Here is a 20175-nt window from a genome sequence, read left to right on the forward strand (position 1 = left end):
CTCGTCTTGCTTGCAAAATTTAACGCATATGCATATGCATGCCTAAAAGTAGCTTATTAAATTGGTGGGCATGGCCCAACCGTTAAAGACTTACAGGCGAGGCAGCGCAATTTTTTTGAAGATGCATGTGGTACTTAGCTTTCTCCTTCTACTGAAACTTTTCCCGCGTAGTCCTGTAATCTAATTGAGAAATCAGAAAAGTAATTGATGTCCAAATTTTGACAACTTTATTTATTTTGCCCGTCCTCGACACTAATCACATCAAACTGCAGGCTTCTACCTAGGGCCTGTTTGGAACCTGAGTTTTTTGGGAGTTTGTCTAAAACTTTACTGTAGTGCACTGTAGAAGTTTTTGAAAAAATTTTGTAGAAGTTTTTGTAAGGTGAAAAACTTTTTTGTAGAAGTTTTTTGAAATGTTACTGTAGACGTTTTTTGGATTATTTTTAGAGGTATTTTTAAAACATATTTTTGAGTATTTTATAATTTATAATTTTTATATTTTTATATTTTTAAACATTTATGCATTTATAATACATTTATAAATATTTAGAAATAAATATATTTATATATTTATATAAAAATATATAAATGTATTATATTATATATAATACGTAATATACATATATTTATAAATGTATAAATGTATAATTAATATAAATGTATAAATTATAAATGAATATTATATAAATGTATAAATTATAATTTATAAATGTATATGATGATTATGTATAAATGTATTAATATAATTAATATAAATGTATAAATGTATTAATATTATGTATAAATGTATAATTAATATTGTTTATAATTTATAATTTTTATTGTTTAAATATTTATATGCATTTATAATACATTTATAAATATTTATAAATAAATATATTTATATATTTATATAAAAATATGTAAATGTATTATATTATATATAATACATAATATACATATATTTATAAATGTATAAATGTATAATTAATATAAATGTATATATTATAAATGAATATTATATAAATGTATAAATTATAATTTATAAATATATATGATGATTATTTATAACTGTATTAATATAATTAATATAAATATATAAATGTATTAATATTATGTATAAATGTATAATTAATATTGTTTATAATTTATAATTTTTATTGTTTAAATATTTATATATATTTAAGCATTTATAATACATTTATAAATAAATATATTTATATAGGTATATAAAAATATACAAATGTATTATATTATATATAATACATAATATAAATATATTTACAAATGTAATAATTGTATATTATTATAAATGAATATTATATAAATATATAAATTAATTATTATAAATATATAAATATATAATATTATGTATAAATGTATTAATATAATTAATATAAATGTATAAATGTATTAGTATTATGTATAAATGTATAATTAATATTGTGTGTTAATATCATGTATAAATGTATTATATTATACATAATACATAATATAATTGTATATAAATATACATAAATATATATACATAAATGTGTAATATATATAATATGTATTATATATATTAAATATATAATATATAATATTTATATAAATGTATAATTACATATTTATATTAATATTAATTTATATGGTATCTAATATTTATATAAATATATAAAAATATATTTTAAATAAAATAAAATATTTATAATATGTTTAAATAAATATATAAATATATAATATTATAAATATATAATATAGATAATAAATTTTTGAGGGTGAGGGACTCAAAAATTCAAAATTTTTTTTTGAGGTTACCGGCGCGCTGGAATAAGTGACCGGCGTCGGGAGAGGTGGTGGAGGCTGGTGTGGTGGGTTGGGTGAGGGAGGAAGAAAAGTTTTTGAGAAATTTTTTGTGTATAGATTTTTGAAGTGTGTAGGTAAAAAATTTTGAAAAGTTTTTTGGAGTTCCTGTAGCAAAAGTTGTTAAAAAACTAGTAGCTAAAAAACTTGGTAAAAAACTAGGGTGCCAAACAGGCCCCTAATTTGTTTGTTCCAGATTCACAACTGGACTTCTATAGATGCTTCCCCGAGGGATCAGCCGTAATCATAAGTTATGATTCATTAATTACTTATTTGGGCCCATGCAACATGCTAATTTTATTTTTTTTCCCCAGTTAATTAAAAGTCTCGTTGCCATAAATTAGGTACCAAAGAAATATATTCATCGAGAACAATAACAATAGTTATCGATTAATGTGCATCATCGTTACGTAAAAAGGTTTTTTTTTTTTTTCTAGAGATAAAGAGGTACGTTTTATTTCTGAAAAGAGAAGTCTAATTAATAAATAGCAGCATCAGTTCCAGTTAACCACCACAAATATTAGCAAAAATACACCTCCATCCAACAAATTAAGAATAGATACAATCACATACTGATGTTGGTACATATATACGTGCAATGGGCTCAATCTCAACTCAACCAGCCCCTAAGGCCTAATTTGAACTTTGGCTGTTTACCACTCCGCAGCGATGGTCATCTATATGATGAACTAGCTCCGTCGCCCACAAGAGTTTGAATGTTGTTGCTAATTATCACAATTCGCAATGCAAAGATATATATTAGTCCAGAATTACTGCACTTTTTTTTTTTTTTTTCTCGTTGGCATAGGGCATGATGTTGGAAAATCATGTGAATGATAGAAATTTATTTCAAAGGTACTGTGTGCAAATGCCTTTTAATTATAAAAAAAAAATACCAAAACTGTGCTCTCTCTATGGGTTAGCAATTCAAGAGTGCCCTTTCCTCAAATCTTCAGTAAAACATTTTTGTATTTGTGTTTTTCCTGAATTTCGAGGGTAAAGGTGGAAGTAAAATTAGTAGTATTTTCTTAGCATTCAAATAGACATTGAACATGTCTGCAGAGCTTTAAATTAAGGGAGGTAAGTCTAATTTTGAAAGGAGCTATACATAATTATCATTTTTCATTCAAAAATTTTCAGGTCTTTTTTAACACTTTTTTCAATCACCTTTTTATCTTATATATATTAAATTGTTATAATATATTTTTTTACAAAAATTCAAAAAAAGATAAATAATCCATACGGGTTCGAAGATTTGAGGTTCAATACCCCTATTAAATTCTACCCTGCTAAAAAAAAAAATGTATATCGTCAATAAAAGAGAGGGTAAAACGGTAGAATGCCCAGATTAATTAATTGTACACATCCTTGGCTTACGCCAAAAAGGGTTAGAAAGCGTAGAGAAGGATAGAGATAGACTGCCAGTACACACTTTCAAACGTCAGATTTTACCCTTATTCACATCACTGCCCCACCTCTCCCCTTCCCTCTCTCGTCATCGATTCGATGTACTCTAAAAAACTCCGCAACACACACACACACACACTCCTGATTCCTCCCCTCTAGACGACTACTACTGGGACAGGGACTGGGACTCGGTGACCCCCTAAAGGGCCTAAACCCTCCTCCTTCCTCCCTCCGGGCGCCCACCCAAATTCACACTCCTCAAGCTACATGCACAGGCCTATTTCCCACACACACTCACACACTGACGCCGATAGTTAAACAGATTCATTGGTGTTGTTGCGTTCAATCATTTGAACTCAACAACACACAACCATGAAACGAGAGCTGGCCTATGCAATGGAGGCTCAGTCCCAGTTGACTGAACCTCTAGGTCGGACGCGGAGATCCAAATCTCTGCCCCAAAACCAACAGTCGCATCAACCGCTGGACCTCCCTATTCATTCCAACCCCTCCATTCCCGAACCCAAATCTCCCTCTCCCTCTTCCTCTCCCCGGGCTGCCGTCCGAGTCTTCTATAAGAGAAGCAAAAAGCACAAAGCTGACGCCGCTAATAATTCTCCTCGCGGAGCCCTAGCTTCGGCAGATTCGCTTACTGAATTTCAAATTGACGGCGGCGATCAATCGGAGGGCGGAGTTATGGTTACCACTGAACCCAATTCGGTAATTGAAGCGGCGGAGGCTGAGACCGAGTTGGCCAAGGATTACGACGAGATGGTCGAGGTTGAGGTTCGACAAGGGCCAATTGCGTCGTTGGACTTAAGCAGCAATGGTAACGCTAGGCGGTTCACCCGATCGGCATTAAAAGCTACGGTTGTAGAGGTCGAGATGGAGGATAAGGAGATGGCTAATGGGGACTCGCAAGGGTTTAAGGACGCCTTGGTTTTGGAGTCAGAATCTGACGAGAATGGGACTGTAGATGTCGTCGGTAAGCTGACTTCCAAAAAGATTGAAATCAAAGGGAGGCCTACCACAGTGAGGGAGCTATTCGAGACAGGTCTGCTTGAAGGATATCCGGTTTTCTATAACGGTGGCAAGAAGGTATGATGCTGACACCACTGTTTTCCCTTTTTTTCCCCCTTAACCATTTTTTCCCAATAAGTTAAAAAGAGTATTGAAATTGCCATTTATGGTTCGACTGTGGTTGGAATGAATGTTTTCTAAATTTGAGTAATTTTTGCGAGGACAAATGTTACCGGAGATTGCTCGTATCTGCGACTTATAAGATGCTTATTGAAGCTTGCTAGCATAGGAATGCTTGGCGATGTTTGAAGTTGATAAGCGTGTGTTTTTCTTCGTACAACTAAATTGTTATTGCAATGTAGGGTATACCTCTGCGGGGCACCATTAAGGACTGGGGGATTTTGTGTTCTTGTAGTTTGTGCAAGGGAGTAACAGTAAGTATTTAGCCCATTACTCCATTTTTTTGATTATCGGGATGTGGTTTTTCCAGGTTTAGCTTCGAAATGTTAATACTTATAGCTATCTCCTGCATTTCTAGGTAGTACCGCCCTGTAAATTTGAAATCCATGCGTGTAGATCGTATAGACGCGCAACACAGTACATCTGCCTTGAGAACGGGAAAAGCCTCCTTGATGTGGTGAAGGAGTGCAGGAGATCTTCTTTGAAGGGAGTGGAGGAAATAATCCAAAGCATCATAGGTCCGCTGCCTGTGAAGGAGTCTATAAGTTGTCAGAATTGCAAGAGTAAGCTAATTTCACTGAAAATTTTGAGTTTGTCGTATTACTAAATTGTAATCTGAATAAGGTTTGGTTCTTTGATTTAAAGGGCTGTTTCTTGCAACTTCTGCTGCTAAGGTGGATCAGCTCTGTGATTCCTGCATCATATCTATAAGATCGGTAGACAGTAGGATGCATACTCCATATGAGAGAATCAGGTATGCTATCTTGGACAATAAGTTTCATTAGCCAGCTGTTCAACTTCTTTACTTGATGCAAGAGAAATAACAGTAACAGAAAAGTAGAAAAAGAAAGAGAGAAAATAAAATGAGTTTCTCTACAGTTGTGATGCAAGAAAAAGAGAAAACGAAATGAGTTTCCCCACAGTTATGTAGCATATTAACTCCGGCTTCAAAATTCTTATGCTGCTTATTGCTTACCGAATATGTTCCTGCTTTAAGGGAGACAACTAGTTACACTCTTGTGTTATTTCAGGAAATCAGATCCAGTTGTGAGATTAAAAGCGTCTGAAAGTGTTGGTGGGCAAACTGCTTCTCCAAGTAATCGGCGAGGGAGGAAAAAGAGAAAGTTGGCAGCTTTTGACTTGCTTTTTTGAACTGCTCTGATAAGATTATTTTTCTGTCTGTTAGGAACATCCCTAACTCTATAGCATGTGTTAAATTTTAGGTTCTCAGAAATGGCTACTGAGAAGAAGACATCACCTAAGTCTTCTGGATACGTATCATCCAAAAAGAACTGCCAGTTGAAGATAACTAAGAAGTGGGTTATTCTGCTTTGCTTCTGTACTTTCCCCCCTATATTTCCGGATTGAAAAGCCATGGTTTCAACCTAAAAATTGTTTGTGCTCTGCTGAAATGTCTCCATTTGGACTATTTAGGTTAACTAATCCTACTTCTGGGAGGAAGTCAATTGGAAGTGCTGCAATGGGCAACTCATTAGAAACTGAAACTGAGGCAAAGATCTTAAAAAGGTTGTTTTTTAATTTCCCCATGCAAGTTCTTTAATTACGTATAGTGAGTGCATATTTTTATCTTCCTGCTTATTCACCTGTTTGTAGCTCATTGAGCCCGGCTGAATCTCCGAAATCCTCTAAAAGTGCTTTGGCATTTGTCTCTCCACAATCCAAGAGCCAATGGAAGATAACCAAAAAGTCCGTCTCGACTTCTTTTTGCTTAATTGGTTATTGTTTTGTTATGCCTTCTTATTATAAGAAAACTAACAACTATAATGTTTTTTTATATAGAGATCAAAGGATGCATAGGCTGGTTTTTGAGGAAGGTGGATTGCCTGACGGAGCTGTACTAAGTTATTATTCCCGAGGACAGGTGATGGAAATAAATATTGCACTTGCTGAGGTGTGTTTAATATATTGATCCTGCAATGTTCTACCTTTTGCATGAACAGGAACTACTCACAGGCTATAAAAAAGGACTAGGAATTGTCTGTAATTGCTGCAAGTTTGAGGTATGGTGATTTTTCCTGTACATATGGATCTCCTCGTGCATCGATGTGTTGATCTTCCTTTCAACCTTGAGCAGGTCAGTCCATCAACATTTGAAGCTCATGCTGGTTGGGCATCGAGGAAAAAACCGTAAGTTCTTTTCTTGTTATTATCTGCTCTCTACTATTGCAGTACCCTTTATTTAGTCCTTATTTGTCCAAATTCTCAGTTCTATTGGATGTTCTGTAGCTATGGATACATTTACACATCTAATGGAGTATCTCTTCATGAGCTTGCGGTAAAGTTGCTGAGAGGTCGCAGGTGTACTGCTAGTGACAATGATGATTTATGCACCATCTGTGCTGATGGTGGAAAGCTTGTACTTTGTGATGGATGCCCAAGGGCATTTCATAAAGGTAAATTGGCTTGGACATAGATTTCTACATTATTTGACCTTTGGCTATGAATTTTCTACACAAGAAATTTCACATTCCAAATGGATTGGTTTCTGATTTCTTCAATCTACTTTTTGACATTTCAGTTTTTTATGCATCAGTGGCTTAGGAAGGGGTGGGAGAGCTGGCCAGAGAAATAGAAATGGATGAGGAACCCTGTAGAAATTGATCTTATGAATATGCCATATACAAGTTGCTTGGATTAACTATTATTTTTTTTTATAAATAAACCTTTTGTGATCAAATGATTCTTGTGTGTGTACTGCCAACTTTGTAACTGGATCTAATAATGATGTTAATTTCTGTCACCTGTTGCTGCCAGCTGTTATAATGATGGAATATGGTTGGCACTGCATTTATTGGTGACGGCGCAAGAGTGTTTTTGTCCTAAAAGGGTGTTAATATTTTCAAACTAAATATAATAGGCTTCTAAGATAAAGTGGGCGGAAGTTCATATGCATTATTCTTGCCATAGAGGTCTTTTGTAGTTTGTTATTTCCCTGCAGAAACATTTTCAGAGATTTTTTCTTTCAAATGCAAATAAATTTACTTCTTCATGTAATTCTTGTAGTCAAATGGGCCATTTCAATAACTACAGATGCCTTTTTGTCTTTGTCGGATAGTGTTTATTAGGACATTGTCCTACCCATCCTACTTCTCATAAGAAAAAATATTAACTTTTCAGATAGAAAAGTTGACTTTTAACAACTGGTTTTATATTAACATACCAATTTGAGTTCCCACCATACTTCAGAATTGGTCTTGTGTTGTAAAAGGTCTTCTGTTCAATCTACTCAGACATGGATTATGCATGTGCACGTCATCAGTGCAAATATTCTTTTGACAGACCAAGTATGATATTCAATGAATTGCTTCAGTTCTTTTAAGTACCTGTCTCAAAGTTGTCCTGGCCTCGATCAAAATTCTCTTTCTATTTCCTTAAGTTTGAATTAGCTTATGTTAATGTGGAATGTGAAAGTTTTGATTCATGCTTTGAGCAAACTTTTTGGTGCTTTTTCTTCTTGGAACCTATTCTCTTCTCAATTAGTTGTACCGGTGAATTTCTTTCTAAGTCAATTTGACGTGGATATGCAGCGTGTGCTTCCTTGCCATCAATTCCTCGTGGTAAATGGTTCTGCAACTATTGCCAGAACATGTTTCAGAGGGAGAGATTTGTGGAGCACAATGCCAACGCTGTGGCAGCTGGAAGGATTCCTGGAATTGACCCCATAGAACAGATTACAAACCGCTGCATTCGCATTGTCAAAAACCCAGAAGATGCTGAAGTTATTGCATGCGTGATATGCAGGTAGGCTATTTCTAAGTATTTAGACATCATTGCTGAAGCTAGCTGATTCACAGAGACTTGATGGCATAGTACATCAGTACACCCCCTGAGGCTCTACAATCATCTATTCATGTAATTTTCTTTTGATTGTCAAATCTTTGTGCAGAGGTTATGATTTCAGCAAGTCTGGTTTTGGTCCTCGTACTGTCATACTATGTGATCAGGTATTCTCCTGATACTATCCTCAGTCAGTCCTAGAAAATCAAGTGATTTTTTGTAAAACGCCGGTTTCACTTGGTCTAATTGTAGTGTGAGAAGGAATATCATGTTGGCTGCTTGAAGAAACAGAAGATGGCGGATTTAAAGGTGCATCTTTTGCGATTTAATAATTAATTTGCTCAGTTTTTTCTGTTTGAGTTTTAAGTTTGTTTGGGTCAAAATTCTGCCAACTTGTACAACAGGAATTACCCAAAGGGAAATGGTTCTGTTCTGGGGATTGCAAGAGGATCTATTTGGCATTAACTAACTTGGTAAGTTCTGGATCAGAGAAAATACCAGAGTCTTATTTGGATGTCATAAGGAAGAAGCACATGCTAGATGGCTCTGATGTCACTACTGCTTTTGATGTGAGTTGGAGGCTTCTCAATGCCAAAAATGTCAATCGGGAAACTAAACCATTACTGTCTGACGCTGTTGGAATTTTTCATGTGAGTATATAGTAGCTGTTTTTTGGTTAGGTGTCTTCTATTTATGCAAATGACTTTTTATAAAGCCTATTTATGTAAGTGGATATGTAAAGATTGCTTAGGACTCCATTATGATTATTGAGACATTTATCAAGGACTGTATCTTGTTTTTGTTCCTAGATCTTCTTCTATTACAATTTTAGGGTTAATAATTTGTTTCCTTGCACTGTTAAGCAAAATTTCAGTTTCCATTTTTTATTTTGTGGGGGTGGGGGTTGGGGTGGTGAAGAGGCGGCTGACTGAACTTCAGATATCCATTTCTTAACCAGTTCAATTGCAGAATAAGGTAGGAGACTACACTATGCGAATTGGACATACTTTTGATTAGAAATGTTTACTCACAATTTATAAGGGGAATGAGCAAGTAAACAAGACTTAGAAAGAAAATATGTTCAGTTTGAAAAGTTATTTACACGAAATTTAGTTCTTTAATATTTCAACAGTCTGATAGGTCACTGCTGCATTTTGTCTTCTGTAGCAATCAAAGAAAATGCCTGTAAGGGAATGTGCATGAATTTCTTTCAATTTAGTGGCTTCAGTATTTACTGCAAAGGGTTGTTCTATGCTTCATGCAAATAACTGTTTGAAATACTTATTTTCTTCCTGATGAGGTCTGTGTTGCTTTACTGCTTATACTTTTAAGAAGGTTGCATCAACATGTTTGTTCACTGCTTCATGTCACAGGATTGCTTTGACCCTATTGTTGACTCAGTAACTGGGCGTGACTTTATTCCATCTATGGTTTATGGGTAAGGATGGTGGTGGTTTGTCCTTAAAGAGGCATCACTAGTTTCTGCTCTCATGTGTGCTCATTCTATTGCAGAAGGAACATTCGGGGCCATGATTTTAGCGGAATGTACTGTGCAATATTGACAGTCAAGTAAATCACCAGACTTTTCTCTTCATAGCTTTCTCATGTAATTGCAGTTGCCTCGTTCGGCAGTTAACAAGTTCTTTCTGATCATGCAGCTCAAAGGTTGTATCAGCTGCGATCTTCCGGATTTTCGGGCAGGATATAGCAGAACTCCCTCTAGTTGCAACTAAAAGTTGCCATCAAGGCAAGGTGAGATCATCATGCGTTGAAATGTATCATCCTTCTGATTTACCGTATGAGCCAGGAAGTAAATGTCCTTGCTACTAAGTTTAAATCAAATTAGTGGAGTTGAACACTGTAAACCTTGAACATGAACTTGGCCTAAATTAGTTGTGCTTGATCTTATTTGTATTTTGAGCTCAAGGTGACACAGTAGGCAAAGTCAATGATGACTCGCTTGGCTCACTGTAGGACTGATACTTTACACGTGCATACATGCATAGCTATTGGTTACATGTGTGTGTAGTGTGTGTGTGTGTGTGAAAGTGATTAAGATTTTCATGTTTCTAAGATATAACTGACTGACAACTCAAGGTGCTTTCTAATGCCAGTGGTTCAATTTGCTGCTGATTGATATGCTTATAATGGTATCATTGTACTGATCCCCGGGATATTTTTTAATTGTCAAGAAGCAAGTTTTCTGGCCTCATTGGGGACATAAATTTCATTTCATCTAATTATCTTTCACATGCTCCTAGGCTTTGATCATCTCATAATCATATTATTGTGGAAAATTATCCTAGGACACTGGAGCTGGGCAGAGTTGAATGTGCTGTGCCTCTGAAGTTTAATTATGTTAGGAATTTATTCAGTTGATTCAAGTTGCTGTAATTTTGTTGATCATTTTTTGCTTTCTTAGTGAAATATATTACTGTTGTTAATGCTGAAGTACCAACACAGGGATACTTTCAACTACTGTTTTCCTGTATCGAGAAATTGATGGCATTTCTGAAGATCAGAAGTTTAGTGCTTCCAGCTGCTGATGAAGCAGAATCAATATGGACTGAAAAGTTTGGTTTTAAAAAGATTTCACATGATCAGGTCAGTTTTTGTTAACATGAGGCTGTTGGTGGTTATTCTTCAAGTGTCTTGACAGTTATTTGTTTGCAGCTTGTTAATTACAAGAAGATCTGTTGGCAAATGATGAGTTTCAAAGGGACTTCTATGCTGGAAAAAATGGTTCCCAAATGCCGGATCAAGCATCAAGATGGTCAAGCTAATACCGTTTCTGATGTTCCCATACAGTGATTCATCAAAATGGATCATCTTCAGCATTTGACAGAGCTTGTACTGCAGATAAGATGCAGCAGGAGTTGAAATATGTGCTTGTTTGGGCTTCGGTAACTGGGATAGACTGAAAATGGTTGGATTTTTGAATCGTAGTAAATTGATTTTTAGCAAAGACCAGCTGGTGGGAATTTTTTTCCCTTCATGGAGTGGAATTTTGTTGCTTGTAGATAATTTAGATAATAGAGAAGGAAAAGAACTCAGCTGCAGTTCCTCCATGCCAATTGTGTCCCCTCAACTCTGATAATTGATTTATTTTTTTCTCTGCTGGTGGGATTGGCGGAAGCATGACTTTCTAACTAGGATCGTGCATTGCCTAGTAGTATAATGTAAAGGAAATTGATTAATACTCTTTCCTCTTGGTCTCTGTCTTAGCCGTGCGTATAGACTCTATACGCATTCTAGGTCTTCATGTCTGCACTTCAAAGGAGGATGACCCCCCCTGCCATGTAAAGTAGTAGTACCTTTTTAAGTGCCTGACGAATTATCCTGTGCTAATCCATTCATCCGAAGGAAGGCGAAAGGTTAAAAAATGGAACATGACAAACATGGAGGCGATTGTCTTTTCGTGGCAATTCAGAGTTAGTATTTCGATCTAAAGGTTATGGCCAGGATGTTTACAAGTTCTCAAAGAAAGGGAGACGTCCGTAATGGGATTTTGGGCGAATTGAAAGAAAAAATAAATGTTGTACTTGCTTTACATTATATGTTACGGAGTACATATTTTCACGCGACGAGCTCTCAGACCATTTGAAGTAATCGCCAAGTTCCATCGGAGCGACTCAAGTTTCTCTCTTCTCTACGCAAAAGAAAAAACCCCTTTTGAGTTTGTATATGGTTCATTTGGTTTGAGAAGTGACTGAATCTAGAATCCAGAACCACGAAGAGAATGAAGAACATTAATCTGGGACAGAATAGAAATTTGGTGGGAGATCTAAGGGAAATAAAGCCACATGAATTCAAGAAGGTTGGGGGATAAAATGAAAAAAGGAAGAAGAAGTTCAAGAAGGTTGTCGTCTCGTAGGTATAGTTGATATATGACACGCTAAAGGAAGGGAGAAGCTTATTATTAGTAATCCTACAGTATCAGAACCCACAGGAGAAAGGACAGTAAGAAATACTGTCTCTTACATCTTTCTGCCATACGCTTCTTACCCCAAAACTGAAGAACATGTCAATGAAAATCTTCTTAATCAGGGCTAAAACTTTTTACGAGCACAATTAGGTCACTCAAAGGTGATGATTGAGATCTCGAGTTTATTAAACGCAGTACTTGTCGTCAAATCTAGAAGGTAAGTTATCGCCATCATCTAAATGAGAGCATGCAATGATTCAAGGACAGCCGATTCCACCGGCCATCCCCAGATAATTCATAGGGGTCATTCAGATTACTAGCACATTTGCTTTTATCATGACGCGAAGAGATGCCAAGTACCAAATCTCTAACAGAGAGAGAATGGCTTAGCGATAGCGTGTGCATCATCCAATCTCAATCCATTTGTTGCCCGTATCTTCCTTCTCTTTTATTGTCACTTGCAGTTGCTGACAGGAAAAAAAGAGAGGAAGAAAAGGGGTCATCATTTCCCCTTACGCACAATCACATTTCACTGTCACGAGCAAATGTGGTACATCCATGGGCTACTTTTCTTACCTCCCACGTCAATCCATGTATTCCTCATTAGCACTAATAAATTTGCTGCTACTTCATACTTTCTCTTCACTAATCTCATTACCAAACGTGAAAAATACTAGCCCGAGTGCCCAACAACAGCAACTAAAGCATGACTGCTAGAACAACAGCCTTATTGGGGCTAGCCTCCTTTCTCATTCTGCTTGTTTCCATTATTGTTTCTCTCTATCCCGCCCATCACTCTTCAATTAATACCGTCACTTCTTTTAACGATGATACTAGTAGGTTAAAACTTACTTTTGCACAAAGGATGATCAAGAAAAGCGGGTCTGAGAACTTCATGGACATTATTCAAGAACTTGCACGTCGAAGGTCCAGACATCATCACAGTCACAGGAGGAGGAAGAAAAGTAAGAACTCTTGCGATGACTCAGCATGGAAGTCTAAGCTCATTGCTACTTATGGGGTTTCACTCGTCCTCACAGTAGATTCAAAGGGATGTGCGAATTTCAGCAGTGTACAGAAGGCAGTGGATGCTGTTCCTGATTTTAGCCTGAGCAGGACACTTATCATAGTTGATTCAGGCACGTACAGGTAATTTAACTAATCTCAATTCTCAAGTACTGTCAAAAGTCACAGGCAAATGTTTTTGCAGCATTTTGTACTCTTTTTTTTTTTTTTTTTAATAAGATGCTAGTCTATGGCCCAGTAAAAGAACAAAAATTCAACTCTTGTTGAATATTGGTTCCAAATCAAAGAAATTTGGTAGAAATTTTTTTTTTTAGTATTTTACCTTTTAACCATGTAGTTAAGCCTTTTTTTTTTCACATGGATGCATATATGGAAGCAGGGAGAAAGTGATGGTTAGTGCAAATAAGACGAACTTAATGATACAAGGTCAGGGTTATTTGAACACGACTATAGCTTGGAATGACACTGCTAATTCGACTGGAGGAACTGCACTCAGCTCTACAATTGCCATTTCATCCACCAACTTTGTAGCTTATAATATCAGTTTTCAGGTAACCATCATCCCAGAAAAATACTAAATCAACCATTCTTCTTCAAATTTGGTTAATACTTTTTTTTTTCTTTTGGGGATCTTGGAAAGAACACGGCTCCTCCTCCTTCCCCAGGTGTAGTTGGAGCACAGGCTGTGGCACTGAGGATTTCAGGTGACAAAGCTGCATTTTTTGGGTGTGGATTTTATGGGGCACAAGATACCCTTAATGACGATAGAGGGAGGCATTATTTCAAAGAATGCTTCATCCAAGGGTCCATCGATTTCATTTTTGGAAATGGAAGATCACTTTACGAGGTATACATGCACGAGACTACCTCTCGTTTGACAGAACTGCCTGTAAGTTGATTAGGGTAACAAGAAAATAGAAAAGATGGATACATATAGATGATGCATGCGTTTAAGATCGCGTCACATCACCTTGTACGATGACAATTTGCATGCAAATCACTATCTCACGAATTTTTTCACCTCATCTTATAAATCAACTCTGTGAATTATACCGCAAGGAAAATTCCTGTATGAACTCAGTTTCAATCCTTTAAATATTTGTGCTATGTGCATTAATAATTGAATCTTGTAAGAAGATACAGACAATTAAATCACCACGTGTCCTTGTCATCTCCGAATTGCCTCTTTAACAAATGTGCATTACAGTATACAAATTACAACTTTACAAACTACGGATAAATAGCAATTATGATGGTTATATCTTGGCAAAATTGGTGTGGCAGGATTGCGTGATAAATTCAGTAGCAAAAGAAGTTTCAAGTGGTATTAGTGGAGCCATCACAGCGCAGGGGAGGGACTCAACAAGCGACAATTCGGGCTTCTCTTTCGTGAATTGCAATGTTGAAGGCAGTGGTAAAGTGTGGCTGGGACGAGCTTGGGGATCGTTTGCTACAGTAGTTTTCTCAAAGACACGCATGTCGGATGTTGTCTCTTCAGATGGTTGGAATGATTGGAGAGATCCCTCTAGAGACCAGTCTGTGGTTGATCCTACTTTTTATCTTTAATGATATATTGGTAGCTGATCTCACCCCAAATTAAGTAACCCGAAACGAAAATTACATCGAATACTTGGAAAACTTCTCCACCAAATTCCAACCTGATTCTTATAATGTCTTAAAAATTTTGGACCGAGTTGTGTAGTTTTTGCATAGGACTGCCAAGGTTTTGACCAGTCGATGTTAATTGCAATTTTCCTAAGAAAACAAAGGAGAAGAATCGATAGATCTTCGCCTGCTTTAAAGGTTTCAATTAGTTCTAAAAGAAGGATTTCCCCGTGAGATGACATCTATTACAGATTGTAGTCTTCCATTTTAATTTCTTTTGTTCTTGTTAGTTACTGCATTAAAACCAATCGATACCAAAATTTTGTAGGACGGTGTTCTTTGGAGAATATGGGTGCTTTGGACCGGGAGCTAATTACACGTTCAGGGTGTCATACGGAAAGCAGCTGAAGCAGTCCGAGGCGGCAGCTTTTTTGGATGTCACCTACATAGATGGACAAGAATGGCTTCTTCCTCCAGTAAATGGCTCACTGGATCATTTTGGCAAGGCTTTTGAGATGGCCTCTATTTAGTTTCTTAGTCACACTTTCTAATATTGCCGCTTAAAGAAACTATGTCTATGACTGAGAAGGAACAGAATCATTTACTCAACTTGCTATATAAGCAAATAACCCGCTCCAACATGCCAGCCAAAAAGATTATGGAAACTCTGTTTTGGACTTTTTTAAGAGGGTGTGAATTTAAATAAACTGTTAATATATTGAAAATTTCCACAACGATCTGTCTACCTAATTTACAATGTCGTTGATACGTTCGCTTGGATTTTCTTTAAAATGCCATAAGAAAGTATCACAATTATGCATTGATTCCAAAATTTTCCACTTTTGCAATTGTTGCCATTTTGCACTACAGAAAATTCCTCAAAACTTGGAGAAGCACAATAATGATGTAGCAGCCAAATTGGAGGAATGTGATGATAATTTGTCAAAGCACTTAACATTGCCTATGCAATTGATTAACGGGAGGCCAAAAAGTAGAGAGTTGTTAGCAGAAACAATAAGGAAAACTGTGTATGTTTTGCAGTTGGTAAATATACAACGGCGCCTTTAACTAAACAATCCAACTATAAAGTTTTGTTACCCGTATGCTTAGATTTAACTTGTTTGTCTTCCAGTATCTTAGCAGTGACTGCATTTCCATGCGAGACTCGATCTGGATCTCTAGTTTCTGACGTTTTCACCATAAGCGCTGGTAATTTTTTTCTGGTTACTTTTTTTTTTTGATTTTTTTATTTTGATCTATAGTCCTTGATGAGTAGCGTGAACTACAGCATCAATCATTATAGTAAAATTTTTACGCTATCATATTTTTTTGACACTTTACATATTATTACCCTTCCTTTGCAGCAAGGCATTGAAATCTGCATCTCTTTTGAGATTTGCTCCACTGTTGGCTGTGGGAGCTGCTGCTCTGGGCAGCGAGAGTGTTATTTTTGGGGCAAAGTAGAATTAGGTGCATGTAGACAAGTCTTTTTTACTACTAGTTCTATCGTTTTTTCTGAGTTAATCTGGGTTCAATTTATTAACTTATTGTTAATGGTGATTATGTAATTAATGTAGTTAAGCTGAACATAAATTTTGCTTTCTTATGGTAAACAAATGAAAGTATGATGTTTGCTTTGCTGTGCCACCGGATGAAATGCAACTCTAATGTTAAACTGTGTGTTTTAGGGATCTAAAACGATGACCAGTGGTTTGGCTAAGTATACCATTTCCTCCATTAAAATGATGTTCGGTTACAAACATAAAACAGGAACTTACCTGCATTCTGAGCAACGAGCACTGCAACTAGATTGTCTTCATTTTCCACCGTAAAATATTGATGGATTGGGCCGATCCACCCACGCAGAGAGTGGTAGAGATGGTCCAACGAACTAAATTGTGGTTGGAATCAAGTCTCCCACCATTCTAGAACCGGGCTGCAGTTTCTTAGCAAGAGTTTTACAACTCGGGATTGACAATAAAATGCACTAGCCAATGTTGCTCTGGCTTCCTAATTCTGATGTCTGCATCTGGGAGAGTAAAGAATTATTCGAATCCTTGATTTAAGTGCTTCTTCTTTTCAAAAATTGACAGCTAAAAAATATTCGTTATTCAAGATATGGCAGAATCAGCATCAGTTGAACAAAAACATTGTTTTTTTTTCCCTATTTCTTGCTTTAATCATAGCGCAGAGGGTTCGAAATTGGTAACCTTGTTTTATAAACTTGAGAAAGGAAATATAACAAGAAAATAACAAAGAGAGTTTTTCGCAAACGTTTTATTGCTAACAAGTAATACAGCTCTTTACCCTTCTCCTAACTTAAAGGATTGCTCCATAATATCTTGGATCAGAAGTGATACGTTGATATTAGTCGACCCTACATCTTCCATGGCCTTCTTTGCAGCCAAACCAAGCCCTTTGGCTCTGATTCTCCGATCGTTGCCTTCTTCTCCTTCATGCATTAGCCTTTCCACAGCATTTACAACTTGCTCTTTAGTCACTAGTACTCCAACTTCCTCTTCTTCTCCCCATCTTACTGGCACGTCAACGCCAACTCGAACACCGACCCTAAGTATTTCTACAACCAATTTCTCGTTGAGAAATTGTTCAGCAAACATAGGCCATGTTATCATTGGCACACCTGAGCACACGGCTTCTATGGTAGAGTTCCAACCACAGTGTGTCAAGAATCCTTTGATTGCAGGGTGGGACAGAATAAGAACCTGAGGCGCCCAACCTTTAATCAGTAATCCCCTCCCTCGGATCCTCTCCTCGTACCTTTCATCCAATAACCATTGCTCCAACTCGGAGAATCTTTCTCCTGTCTTAATCACCCAAATGAATGGTTGATTAGATGCTTCCAATCCCAATCCGATTTGTATCAATTGGGCTGGAACTAGCCGGCACTGGCTGCCCAGGCAAGCATAAAGAACTGACTCTGACTTCCTTGAGTCGAGCCACTCTAAGCATTGCTCTTCGTCAATGGATGATTTGTTCCCTCTCTCAAACTTGTCCAAATTATGCTTGTTACACAGCGAAACAGGTCCGATGCACCAAACCTTTTTGTCTGTAGCCTTTCTGTATTCCTCCACGCAACAATTCTCCAATTCCGCAAATGTATTAACCACCACCCCATAAGAGCTCAATTCAGCATCGCGCATCTGGTCCCGGACATCATCCAGGTCAGGCAATGCAACGAATGATCCTGGTAACTGGGCTTTCGTGATTTGGACGTGCATTGGCATTCCTGGGATGACAAAGGGTTCAGCAGCGGACCTAACGGAAAGGTGAGACCTGTAGAGCTTGATGTTATGGGCACTCAATAGAGAGAAGCAGCACATTCCGTGGAAAATTATTCTTGGAACCTGGAATTTTCGAGCTGTTTGGGACGTCCAGGACATACACTTATCTGAAATTATGCAGCTCGGAGGATGCTTGTGTTCTTGGAGATACTGTTCCAGTGGCTGCTGTAGACTATGCAGTGCGGTGTAAAATTTTCTTAGAAGATCTCTGGAAGGCACGCTATCGAGATTCTCGCAGCCTGGTGGCAGCCCTACTTCTGTAGAGGGGAACGGGATTTCCAGCACTTGAATGGAGAGCCCTGATTCCCGAGCCCGATGAATAGCTCTTTTTGATGAGGGGGCATTGTTTGGAGTAGTAACCAAGGTTACTCTAACGCCATGTTCGGCGAAAAGCTTGGCCATGTCTATCATCGGGATCAGGTGGCCTTGCGCTAGTAAAGGGACCAGCACAAAGTGAAGATCCTGCACATTTGGTGCCATTAATTAAACATGATCATCAGGCTTTCGGCAACTTGGCGTGTAGACATAGTTAATTTGCAACGAGAAAGGCCAGCGAATGTGTTACACATGCATCGACCGTGGATCAATGGCAAGAAAATTCGGTGGGGTGAAGTCGGAAATGCGGAATTGGCATAGATTCCGGTTATCAAGAAAGTTGATGGTGGTGATAAGCGCCGGGCAAGAAAGTCAACAATTGCCGGTGATGAATTCGACGAGTCTATTACGGTTAGCTTGACTGCATCTGCGCAGTAGCTAGACAGATATGGCCAAAATGTTCACTCCTGTACTGTTTTTTGATAAGAGTTCTTGCGGTCTTCTCAAATTCATTCAGCCGGGCCGGTGTTGTAAGGGACTAGGCAAGGTTACAGGCCCACCCTTGCCCCTACGAAGAAGCCTAAAGGATTTGTATCCACGTCGTGAATTGTGACAGAAGAAACTGATTGACAGGTGTGGTAGTTTCTAGGTTCTACGTAATTTTCTGTTGATTTGTTTCTTTGCTTCGACCAAATCTCCGCTATGATTGTGTCTCAACTTCGGTCGTCGTATCAAGTGTGTAGAAGGAAACCTTACAGATTACCCAAACCAAAAAAAAAAAAGAAAAACATAAGGTATGGAGAAGGAAATTCCAGGTTGATGATGCGGAAAATTGTGGATATATTTGCCATTACTGATCACGGCAGGGGATAAGAACCGGTCGTCCAGACTTCTTCTTTCTTTCTGTTTTTTTTTTTTTTTGGGGTTTGATAATAATAATAATCGTCCAGTCCAATTATGCTGCCATAGGATTTGTCTTCGTGTGTCGTGATGCTTGTTGTCTATAGTTGAATATAAATTTCAAATGGTTGATACATACACGAATCTGCTCATCATTGCTCGCGTGATTCATACTTTTCGGATCAATCTTCCGTTGCTTCCAGAAACACTCTGATCATTTGTCGTCTTCTCGAATTGTCAATTAACAAATCCAAGAGAAAGGAACTTTCATTAAGGACCAGACCTCAGAGGTGTTTCTGTATCGGATTAAATTGTTCGACCACAAATTGCTACTCTAAAATGATGCTTACGTTATTACCTTTACGTAACATTATTAAAAATATATAGAGAGAGAGAGAGAGAGACTTTAGGTAATTTCTTTGGACACTAAATTAGAAATTAGAAAACAGACGCAAAGTGAAGGATATGGAACTTTACAGCCTTTTTGTGGAGGCCAATTGTGTATTTGTCCGTCTCGCCACCGTCTTGGGGAGCAGGGGAGCCTGGATTCCCTGGTGGTGTTTGGAGGGGGTCTCCCCAGGACTCGAACCCTTTGACCTTTAAGGTCTTTGAGTTGGAATGCCGGGTACCACTTGAGCTAAAATGTAACTAATTAAACGGTTTTGACCATTTTCAACAGCGCGTAACTTTGGTTGCACACGGCGTAACTTTATTTGCACAACGTGTAATTTTAGTACAAAAATTTATGAGTCCCACACACGGTGTGAAAATCGATGCACAACTTATGATTTGGACCGTACAATTTGTTGAGGCCAAATCATGGCCATTAACAGCTCGTGAGAATGACCGCTCCTACCCCCGTTTCCGTCAACC

General features: G+C 37.3%; 3 protein-coding genes across 5 annotated transcripts; 2 read left to right on the forward strand and 1 right to left on the reverse strand.

Annotated features, from left to right (window-relative positions):
* The first annotated feature begins 3385 nt into the window (after positions 1-3385).
* LOC113773311 lies at positions 3386-11431 on the forward strand. Its single transcript, XM_027317922.1, has 21 exons — positions 3386-4329; positions 4614-4685; positions 4790-4994; positions 5077-5185; positions 5463-5555; positions 5655-5747; positions 5866-5958; positions 6046-6138; positions 6232-6313; positions 6393-6452; positions 6527-6579; positions 6679-6845; positions 7980-8193; positions 8339-8396; positions 8482-8538; positions 8634-8879; positions 9603-9667; positions 9742-9798; positions 9888-9981; positions 10693-10833; positions 10903-11431. Exons 1-21 carry the CDS (start codon positions 3604-3606, stop codon positions 11038-11040), a joined length of 2916 nt encoding a protein of 971 aa, XP_027173723.1. The 5' UTR covers positions 3386-3603; the 3' UTR covers positions 11041-11431.
* Positions 11432-12826: 1395 nt separating this feature from the next.
* On the forward strand, positions 12827-15472 carry LOC113773314 (probable pectinesterase 15). 3 transcript variants are annotated; one of them, XM_027317924.1, is made up of 5 exons: positions 12827-13303; positions 13560-13731; positions 13821-14069; positions 14465-14715; positions 15114-15472. In XM_027317924.1, exons 1-5 carry the CDS (start codon positions 12861-12863, stop codon positions 15313-15315), a joined length of 1317 nt encoding a protein of 438 aa, XP_027173725.1. In that variant the 5' UTR covers positions 12827-12860; the 3' UTR covers positions 15316-15472. The 3 variants fall into 3 exon arrangements, with proteins under 3 accessions (XP_027173725.1, XP_027173726.1, XP_027173727.1); XM_027317925.1 differs by having other exon boundaries at positions 13821-14027; XM_027317926.1 differs by having other exon boundaries at positions 14465-14722; positions 15114-15234.
* A 1097-nt stretch (positions 15473-16569) lies between these two features.
* On the reverse strand, positions 16570-19284 carry LOC113773313 (UDP-glycosyltransferase 73D1-like). The gene is made up of 2 exons (XM_027317923.1): positions 17093-19284; positions 16570-16814 (listed from the first exon to the last, which is right to left on the reverse strand). Exons 1-2 carry the CDS (start codon positions 18565-18567, stop codon positions 16796-16798), a joined length of 1494 nt encoding a protein of 497 aa, XP_027173724.1. The 5' UTR covers positions 18568-19284; the 3' UTR covers positions 16570-16795.
* Between the last annotated feature and the right edge of the window lie 891 nt (positions 19285-20175).

Source organism: Coffea eugenioides, chromosome 6, assembly GCF_003713205.1.
Source record: "Coffea eugenioides isolate CCC68of chromosome 6, Ceug_1.0, whole genome shotgun sequence".
Classification (NCBI taxonomy): Eukaryota; Viridiplantae; Streptophyta; class Magnoliopsida; order Gentianales; family Rubiaceae; genus Coffea; species Coffea eugenioides.

Coding starts and splice junctions, on each gene's coding strand:
- LOC113773311 (XM_027317922.1), top strand. CDS start 3,604: ATGAAACGAGAGCTGGCCTATGCAATGGAGGCTCAGTCCCAGTTGACT. Junction 4,330..4,613: donor TCTATAACGGTGGCAAGAAG/GTATGATGCTGA, acceptor ATTGCAATGTAG/GGTATACCTCTGCGGGGCAC. Junction 8,194..8,338: donor ATTGCATGCGTGATATGCAG/GTAGGCTATTTC, acceptor ATCTTTGTGCAG/AGGTTATGATTTCAGCAAGT.
- LOC113773314 (XM_027317924.1), top strand. CDS start 12,861: ATGACTGCTAGAACAACAGCCTTATTGGGGCTAGCCTCCTTTCTCATT. Junction 13,304..13,559: donor GTTGATTCAGGCACGTACAG/GTAATTTAACTA, acceptor ATATGGAAGCAG/GGAGAAAGTGATGGTTAGTG. Junction 13,732..13,820: donor CTTATAATATCAGTTTTCAG/GTAACCATCATC, acceptor GATCTTGGAAAG/AACACGGCTCCTCCTCCTTC.
- LOC113773313 (XM_027317923.1), bottom strand. CDS start 18,567: ATGGCACCAAATGTGCAGGATCTTCACTTTGTGCTGGTCCCTTTACTA.